General features: G+C 38.6%; 1 protein-coding gene across 1 annotated transcript in view; it reads left to right on the forward strand.

The window, feature by feature from the left end:
• The window catches only part of KIF13B (kinesin family member 13B), a 128,165-nt gene that overhangs the window by 51,607 nt on the left and 54,677 nt on the right, over positions 1 to 21,881 (forward strand). Inside the window, exons 3-12 of the mRNA XM_075706934.1 lie at positions 1,973 to 1,985; positions 4,056 to 4,116; positions 5,842 to 5,934; positions 6,586 to 6,766; positions 7,175 to 7,262; positions 8,628 to 8,762; positions 10,506 to 10,618; positions 11,055 to 11,166; positions 16,070 to 16,282; positions 19,211 to 19,321. Of these exons, the coding sequence (XP_075563049.1) occupies positions 1,973 to 1,985; positions 4,056 to 4,116; positions 5,842 to 5,934; positions 6,586 to 6,766; positions 7,175 to 7,262; positions 8,628 to 8,762; positions 10,506 to 10,618; positions 11,055 to 11,166; positions 16,070 to 16,282; positions 19,211 to 19,321 (1,120 nt within the window). The remainder of the gene's footprint in view (positions 1 to 1,972; positions 1,986 to 4,055; positions 4,117 to 5,841; positions 5,935 to 6,585; positions 6,767 to 7,174; positions 7,263 to 8,627; positions 8,763 to 10,505; positions 10,619 to 11,054; positions 11,167 to 16,069; positions 16,283 to 19,210; positions 19,322 to 21,881) is intronic.

A 21,881-nucleotide genomic window follows, 5' to 3' on the forward strand; every position in this document is an offset into this window, starting at 1 on the left:
GATAGCTGTGCTGTATCCTGAATGCTGTATGCTGGGTTCCGTAGATGTAGGGCTTCTGTTTGCTCATGTTTGGATTAAGTGAGGCTGGGAGATGTGGTTTTGTGTGTTTGGGCGGCTCTTTGGAAAAATGAGATACTTAGTTCAGACTAAAGGTCTTAAATTAAGCTTGATGATTTACATAGTCTAGCATAATCCATCCTCTTAAAATTGTGTACGTGATAGAGACTTCTGAGATGATATCCTTATTGCTGCTTTAATCCAAATACTCAATAACACGTCCTGTATTGAGGGCTGTGTTGTCGGAACAGAATCCTGCCTTGGAACTGGGTTGGGAATACGAGCATAACTGCTTGCTGAATTAAGAGCGGCATCCTGCCTTTGAGTGCTAAACTCAAACTCAGAATCCAGGCTTGCTATTCTCTTTATTTTACAACGAGAATGATCTTCCTGTAGGAATAGGAAGAAGCCTGCCTCGTAAGCGGGAGCACCCCTAAAAGCCACTTAGCAGTTTCCAGTGAAGTCCTTCAGCAAAATGCTCCACTAGCATTTCAGAGCACAGAAAGCCAACAAAATGCTCTTGCGTCTCTCAGAGTAATCCAGACAGGCTCTCTGGTGTCTTCTGTGTCTGGGTCAAAGCCCTGGTGATTCCCTCAATGCACCTCCATGTCTACAGCCCAGCTGGGAGCAACAGAGGCAGTCGAGAGTCTGCACCAAGCATGCTGCCACGGACCTTGGGAGAGCTTTTAGTCAAACTTAGATGGCAGGGGGGCAAAGTGGTCATGTTGTTACTGCTTACTTGAATGACCCTGCGACATGGCTGTCATGGCGTAACCTTGACTTAAATAATCATCCCGTGTAGCGCGTCACGCTGACTGCTATCCAAAGTCACCATCGTTCCTGCTGTGTCAGAGATACGCATATTAGATCCAAGCCTGCGTAAAAAGAGATGATGGCCTTGCTTAATAAATAATTATTTCTGGGAGACAATGCTGAGAAATTACTGGTTTTAAACTCGCTTCTCAACCCATGTGAGCAGCAAGAACTCTAAGAGTAATCTTATATGGCTCCCATGTCTTTCTCCTGCTCTGTTCGAAAGAAATCAGTGATGCTTGTCACAAGACTTGACGTGTTACTGATGTCAAGAGCTTCCTAATGTCATTTGGAAGGTCCAGGACAAGGGGAATATCTGTTCTTCAGTGTGTGTTTGCTGCATTTCTCCAGTCTTCTGTATGTGGGAAGACTGCGTAACCTGCTGTCGGGGCATTGGCTGATGCTGTGCTGTTATTTTAAAGGTCACTCCAGTCATTTTGTACTTGTTGTTTAAAAAAAAAAACCCACAAAACCAAAAAACAAAAACCCAAACAAACTTTTAAATTATGCACATAACAGATTAAAGGAATTGCTGTTCTCTGCTCATTCTTTTAGGGAAACAGATGTTTGCTCTGCTGTCCCAGCAACTCTGAGAGAACTGAGTTGGGCAAGTCCAAGGGTTGGACTCTGAAATTTCCTCTTGAATAACTCCTAAGTTCCTGCTCAAGTGGTTTTGGAAATTTTTACGTTGCTTGGGTACTTTGTTTTTAAGAGACAGTGACACCCACAAAACTAGAGAGAGAGAGGTGTCACAAGGGAAAAAAAAAAAACCTGAGAGAATGAGGAAGAGATGGTGGCAGCATGAGGAAAATCAGTGGCTTTGAATTTAAAATTGACTTATTCAGAGCAGCATCTCAAATCCTACTCTTGAAAAGAGAGAACCATTGGTTTATAAAATGACTTGGAATCTGTAAGCAAGGGGAGACCTGAGGAGAGAAATGAACTTTTAAAATACAGCGTTCCAATGATGAGTTATTAATGATAGAATAATTAAGCTAAAATCACTACAACTAACAGTCTGTGTTTTTTCTTTTGTCTTTCTTTTTCTTACCCCAACCCTTCACCACATCCTTTCCGCTCCTGATGCTGTGGGGAACAGTAGGACCCAGCCAAAGGTAAGGGCTTTTGTCGCGTGTTAAATCAGTGTGTGAAAAATTGTCCTATCGCTTATTCAGTCTTGGGTTATCCAAATATTAAAAGCATTTCGAAAAACAGCTCTGTGGTTGATCAGCTGTTGAGTAAGAAACTCGAAGCATCTCCTTGCTGCAGAAGAACACTGTACAGCCTGTGCCAAAAAATGAGTCACAGGAACAAATGAGAACACACATACTCAGCATTACAGACTGTGAATGGAAGACTACTTGTTATTTGTGGGCTTTTAAAAGCATCTTCTGGTATTTCTGTTAAAGCAAACTCATTTTGTTGTTATGTCTTATGATCCCGTGACACTGTGTTTGCTACGCAGATATCTATCTATCCTGGCATATCAGCATTCAGCTTCATTGATGTGGCCAATGATGTTTTATTAAATGCTCTGAAGGCGTGGGATGTTATAATAATATGCTTAATTGTATAATAAATTCAAAGAACCAAAACCCCTTAATTTTAAATAAACAGGCTGTTGTTTCCTCAATTAGAGGCTGTAAAATAACCACTTTTATCTTTTGATGCTGGGACATTAATGTAGTATAGGAAAAAAAAAGTGTCTTTTTGAAGATAAGTTATTTAAATTTCAAGGATTTTACTGTATTAAGCATTTTTGTAAACGTAGGTAGTAAGTGGATGTGTTGGTAGTACGGATTTTCGACTCTCGCATAATTTTTCTGATTATTTTAGTTAGTATAAATACTTGAGGAAGACTTGCTTTATTGCTCTGTGAGTCCTTAAATGATTTTTCAGATTCCATGATACGATCTATTAGGAAATGCTGTAACTGAGGTAATTCACTACAGACTCAGTATTTCTTTTTAGGGTTTTCTCATTATTAATATACATTTGATGCAATGTATTTTGTTTCTACAGTCTTTACTAGCTAAGAAATGTTGAGTTTGGTTACCTATGCAGATGCTAGTTCATGGTTAGTGCCTTTAGCATAGAGACAACAGACGTCACTAAAATGGAACATGGAAATGTGTCAACAGATAAAATGAAATTTTCAGAAATGCTGGAATAAGGGTTCAGAAGGCGGATGCGAGATGCTGACACGGTGCGCGTGCTCTGCCAGCATGACCTGAAGCGGTGCAAACGTTAGCTACGCAGCAGTACAGAGCATTTAAAGGGGAAAGGGCAGCCTTCGTTAAACTTAGGGGAGAGGTAAACAGGCGAAGAGCAACACATTGTACTTCCCTCTTCCTATATCCTACAGAGTGAATATTGCCTGGGTGAATGTAGGTCAGATACTACCCTCAATGTTTTTTTCTTACAAATACATATCCAGGGGAGTTGTTTTTGCAAATGCCTGTTTTTGCAGCCTGAAGTCCCAAAATACGCACTGCCTTATTGGCGATCAGCTTTCATGACGAAAGGTGCCTGCGGACCTTTAAATGCATTTACTGCAAAATTGAAACTTTGCTGTTTAAAAAGATTATAGTGCTACTCTTCTCGTGATAAAACTCATTTGCCCTATATTGTTCTTTACGAGCATTAGACTTCGGTGATGACTGCTTCTGTTTGTCAGCAGTATGTAAATGCCTACTCCTCTTGTACAGAAAGAGGTTCCTACCCTAAGGCATGTTTTTAATTTATGCAGGCAAGAGACACCGGGAGATGGTAGGCAGAAACAGCCAGGGGACATCTGTCAGTTTGCAAAATAGAAAGTCTTGTGAAAAATGAATTGCAAGGATGGGTTTAAAGGAAGATAAGGAGAGCTCCTTGGTATCCACTCGGTGGCCACGTGGAGAGCTTTCGGAGGGCACGGGATAGGATTCACACAGTAGAAAGGAAGAAATAAAACCAAGGAGGAAATAAAAGCAAGAAACAGGCTTGCCTATAGGAAGATGTGGCGTTTGTTTAGGCTTCAGACTCATAGAAAATAAGTAATTCTATGGGAATGTGTATTATGTTCAGAATGGCCCCGAGGAGCGTGATGTTAGCCAACATAATACAGCGCTGTCAAAATTTGGATAACGTGTTTGATTTTGGCAACAGTTTTTTATAAAGGTGTCCTCCTGGTTACTTTCCTACAGGTGTTTGCTTACGATCACTGCTTTTGGTCTATGGATGAATCTGTCAAAGAAAAATATGCAGGTAATATTTACTGTAGCTTTGTGCTTGTTGTCTCCAAGTGTGAATGAGCTAATTAAAATACAGTATTTGCTACAGGGCACACACCATATGGCACAAAATGCCTTCCCCTATATGACTGCTTGTTGTCAAAAGAAAAAGGAAAATCTTTAATCATTCGTGTTTCTCTTCTCTAAAGATAATAGCATTGCTACCTGTTTGCAGTGTGGGAAACTGAGAAATCCATTGCAATAATGCGTTACTCATATTGACATCTGTATTTAAAATACTGTACCAAGTCCATCATTTTAAAAGCATCAAATCCATTTCTTTTCAGGATTTGAGGAACACTGCTATATGTCATTTCATGTTTCACAGTGTTGATGGGAGTTTGGAATCATATTAGAACTTAATAATGGAGTATTAAAAAAAGCCTTAATATAGGGGTATGTGAATTCGTATGGTGAGAATGTGTAATGTATTTAACTAAAAGTTTTCTGTGTATTATTATAACATGTTTTGGCAAACAGTTATGGTAAAATATGAAATATATTTGGACTTCCCACTCTTGTGATCTATTCCTTTCATATTTGTTACCTCTTAAAATTGGGAATCAGTTAAGCTTGATTACATTAATTTTTTTTTAAAAATCACAATAAAAGATTCATATGCTTCTAGGTTTTAATTTCTCTAATAAATAATGAATAATAATTTAGTGAGGAACTGAGAAAAATGTGATGCTTTCAGCCGTACAAATTGCATAGGAAGGTAGATTCCCCACTCCCCCCCAACTAAAGGAGGCAAATATGTCACTTATATTATGGTCTGTTATACACTGGAAGTGTTTGGTCCAAAACCACTCCGCTGTGCTTAGCTAGGCACAGCTATTAGTAATTTTGATGGGGAATTTTGCATGCATAAAATTCTGAGTGGACTTGGATGTAAAGATACAGACTTCAACCAGTAAGAAAAAGTAAAAGCTTTCAGGAACATTAACATATTTGAGAGGGCTTTTCAGTCCATAAAGTTCTGCCATGTCTTGTTCAGACTTTAGTTCCCCTGCTTGTAAAAGAAATTCTGAAAATTGAGGTTTTGTTTAAAATTATAATACCCAAATACATTAAGCATTTCTTCCTTCACTTGGAAAAGGAGCCAAAAAGCTGTTCCTACAGATTTAGTTCAATTACAAAAGAAGTGATATACCCTGTATTTTGCCAATGCATGTCTTGTACTATAATATCTCCCATATAGTTGTTATTCCTTCTCTGCAAAAATCTCCTCATGGTATTATTTAATACCTTGTACATATACAGTAAAATTATCTAGTGCTTTACTACTTCCTCTGGATTAAAATCCAAATGTCAGTTATTAAAATGTATGGATTGAGTATATTTTGAGGTGGTGTCATGCACCGGTGGATGAAATTCTGCAGCTAGTAGTAGATTTTCTGCTGATAAAACTTCTGAGTATGAGCATTGATAGGATGTTCTTTTAAGCACATACAGGTCTATGCGTGATAATCACAGCTTCTGATTTTTACAGTAGCATAAATCTGGAGCACGTCTACTGGCTGATGGTCTTGCTCTTGTAGAGGGAGCAAATACTGGATGCTGAATATGTTGTTTGGGCAACAACAGCAGGAAAACACTATCTGTTTGCTTCTGCGTGATTACTGAAGGATCCAAATCAAGGGGCAGGGGGAATCCGTTGCTTTTTTTACGATGTTAGCTTGTGTGTTTTATTTCTTAGGTCAAGATGTTGTTTTCAAGTGCCTTGGAGAGAATATTCTTCAGAATGCCTTTGAAGGCTATAATGCTTGCATCTTTGCCTATGGGCAAACTGGTAAGTCCCTTCCAGACGTAAGCAAAAAATATTATTGACGCAAAAGGTGTTACATTCTGACTGGAGACTCTTTTCACGGCTGTTGTGACATTGTTTCAGGAGAAATGCCTTTTAAGGTAGATAAGAAATGTTTTTCTCTTGTGACATTAGATATGATGTGCGCAGGATGAGAAATAGGACTTTGTTGCTGCTGGCTACCCTTATTTCTCACACCTTAGATTATAATCTTTGGAATGATCATGATTGTCCTTGAGTTCAGTGCATCACTCATATTTTCTACATCTGTAGTTGGAATAATCTTAATCATCATTTTAAATGTAATATGCAAAAATGAGTATGCTTGTGCACCTGATTTTTCCTCATTGTGGCACATATGTGGGTGTTAGTGGGTTGTCATCTACAGTAAGACTGTACCTACCTGAAAAAGTCTTCTCTGTCAGTTTGAACTAAACTTCTTGGTTTGCTTTTCCTTTTAATCAAATAGCCTTTAGCTAAATGGTGTTTTGGTTGCTTTAAAATAGAAAACTGCACAAGTATCTTTCACTGAAATGGAAATTTTTTTTTTTAACCTCTTCTCTCTATTTCCTTTCCATGTTCCACACAGCAGGAAACTTTGTTACATGTACGCTAATCATAGATTCAATCACACAGGCTCTGGAAAATCATACACAATGATGGGTACTGCTGACCAGCCTGGATTAATCCCTAGACTTTGCAGTGGACTCTTTGAAAGAGCACAGAAAGAGGAAAACGAAGAGCAGAGTTTCAAAGTGGAAGTATCCTACATGGAGATATACAATGAGAAAGTCAGAGATCTTCTTGACCCAAAAGGGTAAGTAATTTGTGTGTCAACTGCACTGTAATATGTTGTCATACACTCTTCCTTTCCATAAGCAGCTTGCCTTAATGGATCCCATCTAAGGCACTTGCATAGGATGGCTTTCGCTTCTTCCTGATCTTAGTGTCCCTTCATTTTAAATCAAAATAAAGTAGTAAGACTAAAAGCTTGGAGTAAACCCACCCTAATGATAGCTTTTATGAAGTGACAAAAATGTCTATGTGAGCATTTTATGTGTAGACATAAGACTTTTTTTTATTTGCCATGTAGTCCTTGTTCTGTGCTTTATTATGGTATTTGCAAGACCACCATGTTTGAGATCTGTCAGTGAGAAATTGACTTTCTATAAATGTTGTCTTAAGTCAGTCATGTGCTTATAAATAACTTTTTTTTTCCAACCAGAAGCCGTCAGTCATTAAAAGTTAGAGAACACAGTGTTTATGGTCCTTACGTAGATGGCCTATCCAAACTAGCTGTTGCTAGCTACAAGGTAAGGATCAATTTTACAAAAGGCTTGTGTTGACATCCTAAATGCTAGGGTACTGTCCCTTAAGCAGGACAAAATTATTAAGCTACTCCTAGTTGTCATGGCAGTAACATGGATTTCAGAGCAAGGGAGCTGTAGGATTGTTGTGTTGTGATCACTGGGGAGAACAGAATTAAGAGCAGAAACTCATCTTCATCCTGTACTGTTCAAAAATTCTGGAAGTAATTCAACTATTTAATGAAACAGCTTTCCTCCCAAACTTGAATATACGCTGTATCCATGAGAAAGCGTTACATGATTAATTACAGAACCGTGATTAATTTAGCAGAGACAGGCTTTCAGTACCACATTTTGTCACATTTTGGCTGTCATGCTATTGCCTAGTAATTTCACTTACCAGTAGCACACAGACACACTGAAATTATAAACTAATATACAAGGCAAATACTTGGGAACATTGTCTGAAACTTGGCTTGCTGAATAGTAAATGTTTATATATGCATTCACAAAATGCCCTAATTTTTAAGAAGCATTAATGTACTGTGGGATAAATGAGTAAATATGGGATGGAATGCTGTCATCTTAAGAAAAGACGAAAATGGTGCAGTCCTTCCTATCGCAGTCTCTCCAGGTATTCATCTACCTCTCTTTGGTGGTTTTTGTTAAGTCACATTGCATGCTTATCCTTTACGTGTTGCCCAGCAGCTTTGTGTAATACAGCATACAGAGTCAGTGGTCTGTGGTGTTCTGTTTGATTGTTTTTTGGGGTTTTTTAGCATTATCCAGCTAGAGATGCTTAAATACACGTTAAGCCCAAGACTCCAAAGTTTTAACTATTGTACAAGATTGCTGTAAAACGCGTAAGCAGGGGGAGCTGTGTATTGCTCAAGTATCACAACTTAACATATCAGACGACTTTATAAGCTCTTATATGCAGGAGGAATATAATGACCCATTCAGTGTGGTTCTGTTTTATTAAACTTTGAGCCTAATGTCAGTATTACAGATTTCAAGAACGTGTGTTTGACAACTGAGGCAAAAATGTTACGGTGTTCAAACGTGAATTGCTGTTTCCTCACTTTTTTCTTTGCTTTTGAGTATTACTACGTGCAGCCGGGTGCATTATTTTTGTTGATAATTTAATACCTAGGTAGAGGTAATGGATGAATATGCGTGTCACAACATTGTGGAATTTCTGGTCTTTAAAGGGGAGATCACAATATTTTTTTTTCTCTCACGTTTTGAACAAACAGTGGAAAACTTAGTGGGAAAATACCTGCTGTATTTTATCAAAATGAGATTGTTTCAGGAGATAATTGAAAAGAATGTTAATGCAGATATGCTTATGGCTGTGAAAATTGTATCTAGGACATCGAGTCCTTGATGTCCGAGGGCAACAAATCTCGAACAGTGGCTGCAACCAACATGAATGAGGAGAGCAGTCGGTCCCATGCTGTCTTCAAGATAATCCTCACCCACACACTCTATGATGTACAATCAGGGGTAAGTAAAACAAGTTGCAAGGTCCAAATGTTAAGTTTGGATGTGTGCCTCTTGCTTTAATGTATTTCACAGACTCTTAGAATCTTGGTTGGAAGGGACCTCAGGAGGTCATTTGCTACCATGTCCTGCCCTTGTGCCCTGCTAGCACTGGCTCAGGTTAGCTATGGCTTTGTCTGGCTAAGGCCTTGTAATGTTCCTGTGCTTGTGCCCCAATGTAGGGAAATCAATTTTAATAACTTTGTAAGTGGAAATGTGTTTTTTGAAATGGAAAGCAAAAACGCAGGCCCCAGGTTGCAGCAGACTTGCTGGAGGGTGCAGGAAGGATCTCCTAATCCTAGAATCTAAACTAAAGAAACACTTCTTTTTAAGTGATGCTGTGTAGTGCGGACTTGGAGCAGAAACTAAAGATATAATGTGTAGATTTAAAATAGGAGAACACCTGAGTATACATCTGGTAATCTTCGAGGGGTTATTTCATGCAAATATGTATAAATGATCAACTTTATAAACAGAAACATTTACTCATTTCAAAAACTTTGCATGGTATGACATTAATATTTTTATGTATGTATATTAAATATCCAAAAGACATTTAAATGTGAAAGTATTTTTCGTTACATTTCCTTATATGTAAATATTCCTTGGAGGGGGATGTGAAATGCATTAATGTTAATATTATTTAATCCCTCACAGAAAATAGTGATAAACTAAAATTGAAATAGATCTCCTACACCAAAACTCTTTAAACTTTGTTAGATTCTGTGCTTGGGTAATTCTTTAATGTCTTCAAAGCCTTGGGGAAATTTTGAGTGTCCATGGAGCAAATCTAAGGCATGTATGTGCCTAAATATTGAATATGATGTAAACCATAGTGAGCATTTGGATTTTTTTCCTCCTCATTTCTCAGTCTCCACCAATCTTCTTGTCCAAACAATTTTCCTTGGGTTTTTTTTTTGTTGGTGTGGGTTTTTTTTTTTTTTCTTCCTTTGCACTTCAAATTGGCAGTCATACTATGCTAAACTCCTTGATTTGCCATAGTTTGTCATTCCATTTTTGCTGTGGCTGCATTGTGCACTGCATACTTACCATATGTATTTTTTGTGTGGTCATGGTCAGCCTGGATGCAAGGTGGTAGTTCTGCTTGTCTGTCTTCTCTGCATCTTCCAGTGACCACTGTGTGAGTTTCTGGAACAGATTTCTCTGTTTTCCCATCTGCTGGTCCTTTCTGTCCTGGAAATGACATGTTTCAGTATGGCCTGATGATCATGCTGTAAGGAGACTTAGCAACTGTAATAATTTTCGTAAATTATAACATGCTTCTTGTCACGTTCATTCTTACTCTTTGAAAAACAGAGAAGAAACTTGGTCTAAAATCTGACATTTTTAGGAGACTGTTTTCAAGATGGGATTGTAGACCCCATGTCTTTGTTACTCCTTGGCCTGTACTACCTCTGCATTTTTCTTGGTTTAACATTTTACTAACGTGCCCTGTGTTCCTGGAGATTTCTGAGATGTCTTGAAGATAGTAGTGCCTGACTTCACTTCAAATCCTCCTAGTGTTTCTGAAGCAGCAGCTGGTAAGTTAACACAGAATACTGTTCAAGTCCAATGATTTTCAGAGGTGTTGGAACAGCTGCAGAGAGTCTACACAGAGCAATGAAGTTTTTTTTCTTGTTTGAAAATACGTCAAATGATGTAACTTAGAGTGAACTAACAGTAGGTGTTCTCTGGTTCCTTCTGCAGACATCAGGTGAGAAGGTGGGCAAGCTGAGTCTGGTGGACTTAGCAGGTAGCGAAAGGGCGACTAAGACTGGTGCTGCAGGAGACAGGCTGAAAGAAGGAAGCAACATTAACAAGTAAGTCTCTGTGATTATTTCTTCTTTCATCAGTACGATCATGACTACTAAATACAGCATGCTTGTAAAATAGGATAAAGTCAATATAAGTTCTTGTAGCCAGTTTTCTTCTTCCCTTCTCTCTACTTCTCTTTCTGACATACAATACTCAGATGTTTGAATGAGATTGCTACTCACTTAAAATGATCGTCGTTTTTCATTCTGTACTTGTGTTCCTGTGACTACCACATAATTGCATTGTGAAGACACAATTATCAGGGCTAAAAACGTATGCTGAAAACAAGGAGTAGAGCTTCTGTGAGAGAAGAATGATCAAAACTCTACTAAGAACTTTTTCTTCAGAACTCATTTTTAGGGAGAGAAAGTGACTGTCTAAACATGCATTTGACTTACGAATATTTACACTTGTTAATGACTGCTTGTGTTCTCTGGGCAGATCCCTCACTACTCTTGGGCTGGTTATTTCTGCCCTGGCAGATCAGGCTGCTGGCAAGAACAAGAACAAATTTGTTCCTTATCGTGATTCTGTGCTCACTTGGTTACTTAAAGTAAGTACTCTGATCTTGGGTTTTTTTAAAGAGAAATAAAGGGAGGAAAAGGGGAGAAGAGCCCCATTCAATGAAATAAAGAGCTGGGTTTTTTGCCTCATTTTCTGGTTTTGATATTAACCATATAATTGTCTTTGGAAAATAAGCTGGATGTAAGCCATTAGTATCTCTACAGACTAAATATGTTCCCTGTCTTCTGCTGACCTGTAATGGCCTAAAGAATAAGGGACTTTTAAAAATCTAAAAAAAAAAAAAAAAAAAAAAAAGCAGCATTATCTTTTATGGGTCAGTTTACGTACAGCTTCACACACAACCTTGGGGCTAATTTAATTTGGGCTATTGCCACATGCAACTGAATTTTACATGCTGGCATGGTTAGCTTCGAAGATTTTCATTAAGCTTGTTACCTTTTCCTAATTGTCTAATATATTTGTTAATATAATCTACTTCTGTCAGCGGAGTATAATTGCAGAACATTATCCCAGTTACAGTCTGAGGAACAGGTCAGAAGACTTTGTACATCATATTCATGCGAAATGAGTGGTTAAATCATTTTCTGTACTGCACAGGACTCTATTTGGTATTATTTTGGGGGAAGAAAAGAGTGTATCATGATGACACTTGGAGGAAGATCTGTAAGGTCTAAATGAAAACACAAATTGTTAAATACGAGTTTTATGTATGCCAAATTAAAAGGCAGACTTTTGTTTTTGTTGTTCTTCCCACTTCCTCCATACAGTGGCCGTAAAGCATGGTAGCCTGATGACAAAAAATCTTAGGAGTACAAGTTTGATTTTAGGTATAGTCATCATAGAATCATAGAATTGTCCAGGTTGGAAAAGACCTTTAAGATCATCCAGTCCAACCATTAACCTAACATTACCAGGTCCACACTAAACCAATTACGTCATCTGGATTTCTCCCATTCTCTGACTGAGTGGCAAGCACAAATGTAGCCACTCCTATCTGTAAAAAGCTTGCCTTGCTAGGAAAGGTGGCTTGTCTGTCTTTTTCTTATCTTGCCTGGTACAGCTTGAGTGGTCTTGGTTGACTTGGATTTTGAAGGATTATCAGGCGTCTCATGTAGATGACTTCAGTTTCATTTTTGCAACCTATCCTTTTGTTAAAATTTTCCTCTTTCATTATTTAATTGCCCGGATGTTTCATAACCATGCCTTGTAGAAATACTTACCAAGTTTCCTTTTTTTCCTTCTGCTCTCTTTTACCACTATCAAGGAACACCTAAGATACTTGTTAGTAGAAAGATACAATCTGGGAAGAAACTAATTTTTGGCACCACTAGCCTTTTTTTGTCCTCTTACTTTTGTAGGTGCTCTGGCTAGATTTTGTTGTCTTGACTACTCTGCTTTGCTTCCCCACCCATTCTTAGCAGTGTTTTTAGATGTTGTTTGAATTTGATGTCCCTGTGATTTAGCTGCACATGTGGAAAGAAAAAGAAAAAGTTACTTGCAGGTTATATGGAGGTGTGGAGATTAAAAAAGATGTTTTTCTTCAGGAGATTTGAAAACAAAGTTGATTTCAATGCTTAAGTAAAAAAAATCTCTACTCATGTAACCCCCAACACCACAAGCCTTCATTTTTCTCAGTGCTGTCTTTTAATGAACCTTTTAGCATGACTACTGTGAAACGATTTCTCTCTTCTCCCCAGTGTAAACATCACAGATACTGGACGTCAAATACCACAGTCACAAGGGCTGCATAAAAATCAGAATGGTGTAACAGAAAGAGTGTCTATGCTTTTCTACAGTAAGATAAATCCTCATTTCACAGTGGTCCTTGCACTAGGACTTTTTTAGTGTTTAAATATATTTTTGCCTTTATGTATTTCCACCGAGTTTTTACTCTAATTAAACAAGTGCTTTTTGGCTCTCTGCAAAGGTGGGAACGAAACCAGCACGCAGCTTGCTTCAGTTTGCTCCAGTGGCATGTGTGCTTGGGTTCCTGATGCGGCTGTAATAGTCTGAGCAAGCAGAGTGGAAACTTTCCTAACGAATTTCTAGCGTTGTTGTTAGAATTAGTTATGCTGTTCCATTTCTAAACAAATCCAGCAAGCAGCCTGAAATTCCTGTTTAGCACCTGTCTGATGCATTGTAGCTACGATGACGATGGCCATACACAGCACATGCTTTAGCTCATAAATAGCAGCACACTTTTGTTCTGCCTTCTTTCAAGCAAACCTTCTTTGTGTCTTTAACATCCAGCTATGTTAAGTGCAAACAAAAGGTTTGGGGCTTTTGGATTTTTTACAAACAAGCTCATTGAAGAGAAGCTTTATTTTGAAAAGGGAAAATTTAAACATTTTTTTAATTAAAGATCAAAGGAGGGGTTTATTCGTTTAAAGAGGCCTGTTTGGAGAAGGCATGAGGTGGTGGGCTATCTTTCTCTCTAGCTTTCAACTTTTAATTATGATGCCGAAGTGGAGTAAATGCATTCTAACACTAGGAATATCTGTCATACAGAGTCTCACCACAAATCTGAGAAACCAGTAGAGTGCAGGAGATCTCAAGATCTAACACTTTGTCTTTAATTTTGTTGAGGATCTTTAGATGAAAGTACCAGGTGAAAAATATTATTGCAAGAGGAGGCTTGAGGAGTGGTGTCAGGTTATGTGTGGGAAGCAGAATAGCTTCTCAACTCCTTAGCCTCTTGGTTCTATCTCATTCTATTGATGCAAACATCTCATTTTCCCCTTTTTTTCAGAAGCCCTGTATGTTTTACTGATGGCTGCTTTTAAAAATATAATTACGAATCTTTATATTGTCAGTTCTTTTTACAGTAATCTTGGTTGTAGAGAAGGCTGTGCTAGTTTAGTCTTAGAAATAACTAAACTTACTTATTTCTACTCTCTGCCTCTCTCTATCACATGCAGTCCCAGCCTTTCCAGGCTAATTTGCAGATGCTGTCTTCACTAATGAGAGGCCGGCTTACTATTCGTCTACCTTTCTTGCTTAACATTAAAGAAACCAGTCAAATCAGCATGATGGTTTTATGCATAAAACTTTATCGGACAGTCTGCCATTGGGCTTGAATAGCCACAGTACAAGAGGAACTTTACCCAGTTTATAATGGGTGTTTTGTGAGTTACGGTGTTTCACAGTAACAGCGTTCTCAGCTGCCTGAACAGCAGAGTTGCAATTCAAATAATGAATTAATCCTATTTTGGAGCTAATTAGTGCAGTGAAGTAGGTTCCCAAAGTGCAAACTGTTAAGGTTTGATTTGGAAGCGGAGTACCTGGCCAGCTCCCTGATAAACTTCATCTTTTTATGCAGAACAGGGATTGTGGTTACAGAGTGTCATTCCTAATTTTTGAAAACTGTTGATGGATTGAAGAAAATTCCTGGCTTCTGTAGAGCCAGAAGTCCCATCGAATGAGTCATGTGCTCTTGTTAGTCTTTTTAAAGTTTCCAGTAGATGCTTTGGAAAAACATTTGTGTGTTACAGAGTGGATCCTCCCAAGCCATGTATTTATTGGAATAAACATTGGCTGCTCCTCAGATGAGAAAAAAAACATGCTACTATCAGTCAGAAGGCTGGTATTTTTGATTGACTTCTCTCTAAATATTCGTACCTGCAAGTGCTAACCATGCTGGCATACCTCACTGGGCTGAACACTATACAAATGAAATTATATTCTCTACCCAAAAAGCTAACGGCCCTTTTGCATGACCAGAGACAGCAGAGTGCTACCAGCGCAGCAGCAAAGCAACGTCAGTCTGTGTGGTCAGCGCCTGTCTGACCACTGAAGCAGCCAGACTGCTGTCAAATTATTTTAGGCATCATGCAGCAAAAAAAGAGAGTCTTAAGGAAATACTTAAAGGGGCGTTTTAATGATTGCTAGGGAAAGCTATGTGTGTGCTTTGTAATTGAAATGGTTAGACAAGCAGCTAATGTAGTCAGATTGTTCTAATGGCAATGCCTGACCTAGATTTCATGGGTTACTGAAGATGAAAGTTAATAGCATGGTTTGTCTCAGAAAAGGGGTATTGGGTAAAAAAAAAAAAACAAAAACCCACCAAAAAACAACCAACACCAAAAAAACCCCAAACCAAAACCCAACAAAAACAAAAAACCCAACCAAACAACAGAAAAGATTTGCTGCAAAATTTAAACCAGAATTTTTTATCATTTAGACTGGCCAAAATTGTAAAACACAATTTTGTGATCAATAAAAAGATTGAATGCTTCCTTCCTTCCCCAACTCCCCCTGACACACCGCCTTGCAGGAATGTGGTTTGTGGTTTCACACCCTTCTTCTCTGTCAATCAACTTCCAAAAGGGTAATTTCTTACATAATTGATTTAGATTTGTGAGCTGTGTGAGTGGGGGGAAGGGAAGGGCCCCATTCTGAAATATTTATAAGGATAAATTCAACTATATGAGGAGATCTTTAAGTAATTTAAATTAAGTACTGACTGGAACATCTCACTTCCAATCTTTTAAAATAAGATACTCTGAATTCATCATGAATGAGCTCCTTCAATAGTATCTGAGAAGTCTGATGCTGAAGTGTTTATATTTCTGGTTTATAAATGTAAGCAGAAAACATGGAAGTAAACCATTGAAGCTCTTACTTAGGCACCATAAAGCCCAAAAAAGGGACTGTTTTCATTCCTGTTTAAACTGAAACTGATTCTGAAAGCCAAGAAAGACATTTCCTGAATGTGCTTGAAAAAAACAAAAGACAATTGAAAATAACAACTTTCCTTGATTTACACAGCTTAAAATACTAATTCTGAACTGAGGAGCTCTGACAGGAATGTTTCTGTTACTAGTTGTCCCCCATCTACTCCCAACGCTAGGTTATTATTCACTGCCTAAGTTCTTTGACTGGCTAAACCCAAAGGAACCTTCTCTTAATTTATAACCTCTACCACGTTCCAGGATAGCCTTGGTGGTAATAGCAAGACTGCCATGGTAGCAACAGTAAGCCCAGCAGCAGACAACTACGATGAGACCCTTTCAACACTGAGGTATGCAGATCGGGCCAAGAACATCGTTAATCATGCCGTGGTGAATGAAGACCCCAATGCTCGCATTATTCGGGAGCTCCGTGAGGAAGTGGAGAAGCTGCGAGAACAGCTCACAAAAGCAGAGGTACAAATTTTAGCCTTGACTAGCCAGTAAGTCCTGCAAACCCCGTTGTCAGGACTTTCTTACCCGACTCTCAAGACCAAACGCCACAAAGGATTACTACATGGTGTCTGTGAGAAATCTCTCTTTATATCACTTCTTTCCATTTTTCTGTACATCAGTCTTGAAACACAGGTGATAATATGAGATACCAGGTTCTGTTTGAACGCCTTGTTGAGCAATCTTGTTTTTATTGCCAGGTATGGATGAAAAGCAAGAGGACATGGGGGCAGGAATAGGGGTGGAGTCTTAAGATTGTGGAGTTTATAGGCAGAGCTTTGCCGGTGTACTTTAAGAATTCAATGTGGCTACGTCCTGCAAGATTTGAATTCAGTTAAATAATACTTGCTTGCTTACCAGCTTTAACTGTTCTAAATTGAATCTCTTACAAAATTATGAATATCTGCGTAGCTACCTCAATGAAATTGTGAAAGGAGCATGGTCTAGATGTTAGATGAAGGCCAAGAACTAGCGTAATTCTGAGTTGTGTTCTCAAATGGGGAAGAAGCCGTGGTGATATAATCCGTCTGTTTTGCAATTCAGAAAAATTATGATTACAGTATTTGCCTCATGAGGTATGCAGGGAATGCTGGATGTGATATTAGAAATGACTAGTGAATTTTGGACTGTTCTCATTTCAGCTGCCTAATATACTAAGCATCCAATAAGTGTGTATCAGTTGCTTTAAGGTATCTCGAGTTAAATATCTAAAAATTCCTCTAAAATACGAACCACAGACTTAACAGTTCTCTGAGATGCAAGTACTCCTTATTTGTTTCATTTGTGAGCATTAATGCCACAATAATGGCAGCTTTCCACAGTAATGAAGTAGTGTTTCCTAACTATGAAGTAATAAATATTTCCTTTTCCAAGCATTACAATCCCACCCTAGGTGTCATCTCGGTAGCATTGACAAAGAGCATGGAAAAAACGGTGCAGTTGGCTATTAAGAGGCCGTGCGGTAAGGGTCAAAACCCACATTCATTGTCTTGTCACTTTATTACGTTTGTAGCCCGTCTAATTGTTCTTACAGAAATGTGCATAAATAAGTGAACAAAAACATTGACCTGTTACGACAGTCAGGTTGCATTTTCGAAGCTCATTTCCAAATATAGAGGTTACCAAGTTGTGGGTTTGAATTTTTTTTTTTCTTTTGATGTCAGTATCCTTTTCTCTGCTAAACAGCCGAGGCAGAACAGAACTTGATAGTTTACTCCCCCCTCCCCGCCCCCCGAAGAGTAAGGCATTATCCTCTTTTCCCCTTTTCTTCTTAAATCCACACATTTTGATCTTTTCTGATAGGAATTAATATCACATGTTTTAATTTGTCTGTGCCAAGACCACCAGCTTGTCCTTCCTCAGCTGGGAGTTTAAACTTACTGCTTTCAGCAGAGAAGCACACCTGGTCTGGTGTGAATCTGGGCCCCTATATCTGTTGGGTTTATAAGCGTTGTAGGGAGGGAGGAGAATTACCTAGCTCATTTTACAGTTGAAGCATGTGAAAATATTTGGACTTGGGGAAAAATTGCTCAACAAATAGACAAACAAGACTTAGACCTTGAGAGTGGTTGGGCTTCATCTTCCTGTCCTGCTCTGTAGTGTCCAGCGCCTTTGCAGTGATCATGTTTTATTTGTTGTAATAAATCTTTGTTCCAGAGATTGCTTCACTTTCCTTCCTGGGTGGAATTCATGTTCCCTTTTACCCTGTGTTTAGGTATTTGAGATATTCAACCAGAAAAAGACTACATGGGATGCATCAGCTGACAGTTCCTAGACTGTTGTGTCTTGAGGCAGAGGAAGCTCCTGTCTTAAAACAGGATTTTCCACTCCTGGCACTTGCTCCTTTTCTTGAACGAGCGGCAGTGTAATGAGGCCACTCTGTTTGATTTGGATTCCTGTGAGGAGTTTTGGGGTTTGTGGTAAGGGAATATCTGATGGAGAACGATGCTTGCATTGTTTAATTGGCATTGCACAAATACCTACCGGCCAAAACCATTTTCGTCTCGTTAGCAGTAATGAAATAACAACGTAAGGAAGTCCACAGGCTTCCTGTTCAAGGTAGTACAGGAGGAATGTGCCAGTACCGAGACTGGAGGAAGTAAATACATGTAGTAAGAAAATGTTGGTGTCCTTTCAGTTTTTGGAGTGTCTGATGGGTGGCAGTGGGGGTGTCTTCTTATTCTCGAGGTAGTCCTTGGGGGGAACGTGGGCCTTTGACTGTTCCACAAAACAAAATTAGAGCTGTGATGGATTAGCAAGAAAATTGAATTCCAGCATCCAGAAGCACATTGTAAGGCTTCTTTTGATATCCACTTTGTAAAATGGATATGTAGAGATGGATAACCAGAACACCTCAGATGCCTTGGTATTTGCCATAGAAAGAAAAAAATCACACCCATCAGGCCATATCAAAATGAGCAATAAAAATATTTTGGTGGCATGGCAGTTTAAGTGACTGAGATGTTAGCTGCCATTTTGAGGGAAAGCAAGCTGAGACAGTGGTGGCTAGCCAGATCAGCAGTGTCTGAGAAACAGGACTGGTTTAGATATGAGTTGTTTGGGTTACTCATACTGGTATAGAAATGAAATTAGTTTGCGTTTGAATATCTTTGTGCAAATCTGCCACTATCATGTAATTGGTTTGCATTGAGGTATATAAACTCCACTTTAGCATCTGTCTGTGAAGCTAATTAAACTAACTTTTAGATGGATTCTGCATTTATACACAATATGTATTTTAAAAAACCCTTTACTTACTGGTAAGTATGCCTTGGAAAATGAGTAATATTATGTTTCTTTTTTTCCCCATCTGTGTGACAGCGATGTGAAAAAAAAAAAAAAAAAACCAAAGCACAACAAGCTTTCTTGTTTTATTTGCTTTTATTTCTGCAGGCTATGAAATCACCAGAATTAAAGGAACGATTGGAGGAATCGGAAAAGTTGATTCAGGAAATGACTGTGACCTGGGAAGAAAAATTAAGAAAAACTGAGGAGATAGCACAGGTTTGCTGCTTTCTTCCCCCTCCTGGTCCTTTTTTATGAAAAATAGGTTTGTTTCCTTTGTCTGTCAGTTCATAGAGATTGAATCGCTCCCCACATTTGTGGGTAAGTAGGTCAAGCTTACTGCCCTTCTGAAAAGCTTCACTTAATTCCTGTGATAGCTGGGTGCCTCCCAGATTACTATTCCAATGACAATAATAAATTGGCACTGTATGCAAATGGAGAAGTTATTTAAAAAAAATAATAATCCATGGATGAAAGGATTACAGGGATTCTATATTCTTCAGACAGTAAAATTGTTGTCTGTGATGAAAGATAAGAGTGTTGAGAGTGTTAAATACAAGGTTATGTACAGAGTGCCTCAATACACAAGGCAAAGGGCATTGGGAATATTAAAAAAATAGCACTGTTCAGGATCCCTGTGTGTTTTAATACCTCTTACACTGATACTTAAGGCCTCAGACCATAATTGAAGATGATGGTTACGTTGAAAAATTGTGCAGGTCGCCACAATTATTCCATGACACTTCCAATTCTTACCGCGCAAATGCTTATGTATGTATTTGCAGTAGGGAGCTTTTGAGGGGGAGGACTATTGAAAGGTGGTGAATAGCATGTAATAAATAAGGAGAGAATGGAGGCTCCGATACAAAGCCCTCTTGTAGATGACACAATCAGAACAGACTGTGTTGACTTTAGTTTTAAAGATCCATTGTAAGAAGTGTTGCTTGTGACTACGAGGGCTTCCTGGTTTTCAATGCAGATTTGTACCATGGATTTTCCTCCCTGTGTATAAGGGTGAAAAATAATAATAAAAAATTTCTGCTCTCATCCTACACAATAGTTTCTAGGCACAGAAATCCTGAGTGTGCGAGGAGGTTGAAAAACTGGAGTAACGGGCTCAATGCTACAGACTAAATCTGCCTTGATGTTTGCATAGAGCCGCTTGCTTTAGCCCTCTTCCTCTTTGTCTCTAAACAGTCAGCATGTTACGATGTTTTGGAGCTGGGAGTTTCATGAGCCCTGCAGGTGTAGAAAGAGTGATTTTTATTTTTTTTTCAGAGGAGGGCTGAGGACTAGCATTTGTGCAGCATAAGGCTGTTTCAGAACCTCTTGGAAACCAGTGGGAAGAACCTGCCACCTTCAGTAGGCTTACGGAGGCCCAGGGTTGAAGGCATTCATATCTTGGCTTGTCAAGTGATTTTATTTTTGGCCAGCATCCACCAACATCTGTCTGTCAAATTGTAGTGGGCAGGCGGGTAGGATGGAGAGATAATAATAAATCTTTGAGGAAAGGATGATTCCTCATAAAGAATGAGGCAGTTTGTGGAGATGGAGCGGCAGTAAGGGTTCAAAGCCTTAAAGACTATGTGAATAGGCAATTTTTCACATTTTAAGTGAGTATTTGACGTACTTTTAATGTATTTTGAATGTTTAAGTTAATTAACATTAGGTCTTGAGCAAAAGTTAACAGAAACTGGCTCATTTTCTTTAAGTTAAACCGATGAGATTTAGACTGTGGGCCAAGTCCTCCTTTGGGCAACACGTTCTTTATCTCTGTAGATAATAAAGAATTATCTGAACTTCAGAGCCTGGCACTGATGATTGGAAGAGAGATCTTTGACATCACACTGCAGTTTTTCCTCTGTTCTTTGGTGCTCTCTCTTTTTCTCTCTCCCCTTCTTTTCCTTACAAGGGCACTATGTTGGTTTTGTAAGTATGTGGGGAGAGAGGGTAGAGAAAATAAAGAGGGAGTTGTGCTTGATATTCTTTGCTATTTTAATCTTGACTAGACCTCGTACAACTCCAGTACTGAACAGAGAATTATACTGAGTAGTATGACATACTAAGTTTTTAAATACAAAGCAGAGTGGTAGGTAAAGGTCAGAACCTTAATAAACTTCCCAGCATTATTCATGGATGTCTGCCTTTTTTTTTTTTAAAAGTCTCACAGGGAAGGCCCTGCAGGGGTGTCTCTTTCTTTTTTTTTTTTTTTTTTTTTTTTCTTTCTCCATTTACTTGTTTTACCCTCATGTTTCTGCTTCCCCCTAGTAATTCTGTGAGAGGCCTCCCGTGTTTTTTTTTTTTAAATTTTGTTTGCTGTTGTGGATAGTGAGTCTCACTTCAGTTTCTGTATGATCCTGGAAACAATTCTCAACATTTCTATCTCAATTTTTTTTTTTTTTTTTTAGAAGAATCCCTTTCTGTTCTTAAGTCAGAAATGTTTAATGGTCCTCTTTCACTGCTCTAGTCTTCACCCAAACACTTCCCTTTGAAAGATGTACATTTTTGCACAGTAATGCTTTGTTGTTGAATTCTATGAAGTCTATTGACAAGAAGAAAACACCGTCCAAAATGCTACTATTCTTGTTCAGCAGGAAGTGTTATTTGCATTACTTAAATAGCAGGTTGCCAGTTTTTTGTCATTTTGATTGCTCTGGAATAAAAGATAGACATGGAGCTTGTCTTGGCAGGGATTTAACTTAACTTGTTGCTTTTTAGCTCAAAAGAAAAAAATAAAGGGCTCTAGAGATGTCTTTGTGGTAGCATTTTGCTGTTCCAG

This window comes from Pelecanus crispus, chromosome 3 (assembly GCF_030463565.1).
Source record: "Pelecanus crispus isolate bPelCri1 chromosome 3, bPelCri1.pri, whole genome shotgun sequence".
NCBI lineage: Eukaryota > Metazoa > Chordata > Aves > Pelecaniformes > Pelecanidae > Pelecanus > Pelecanus crispus.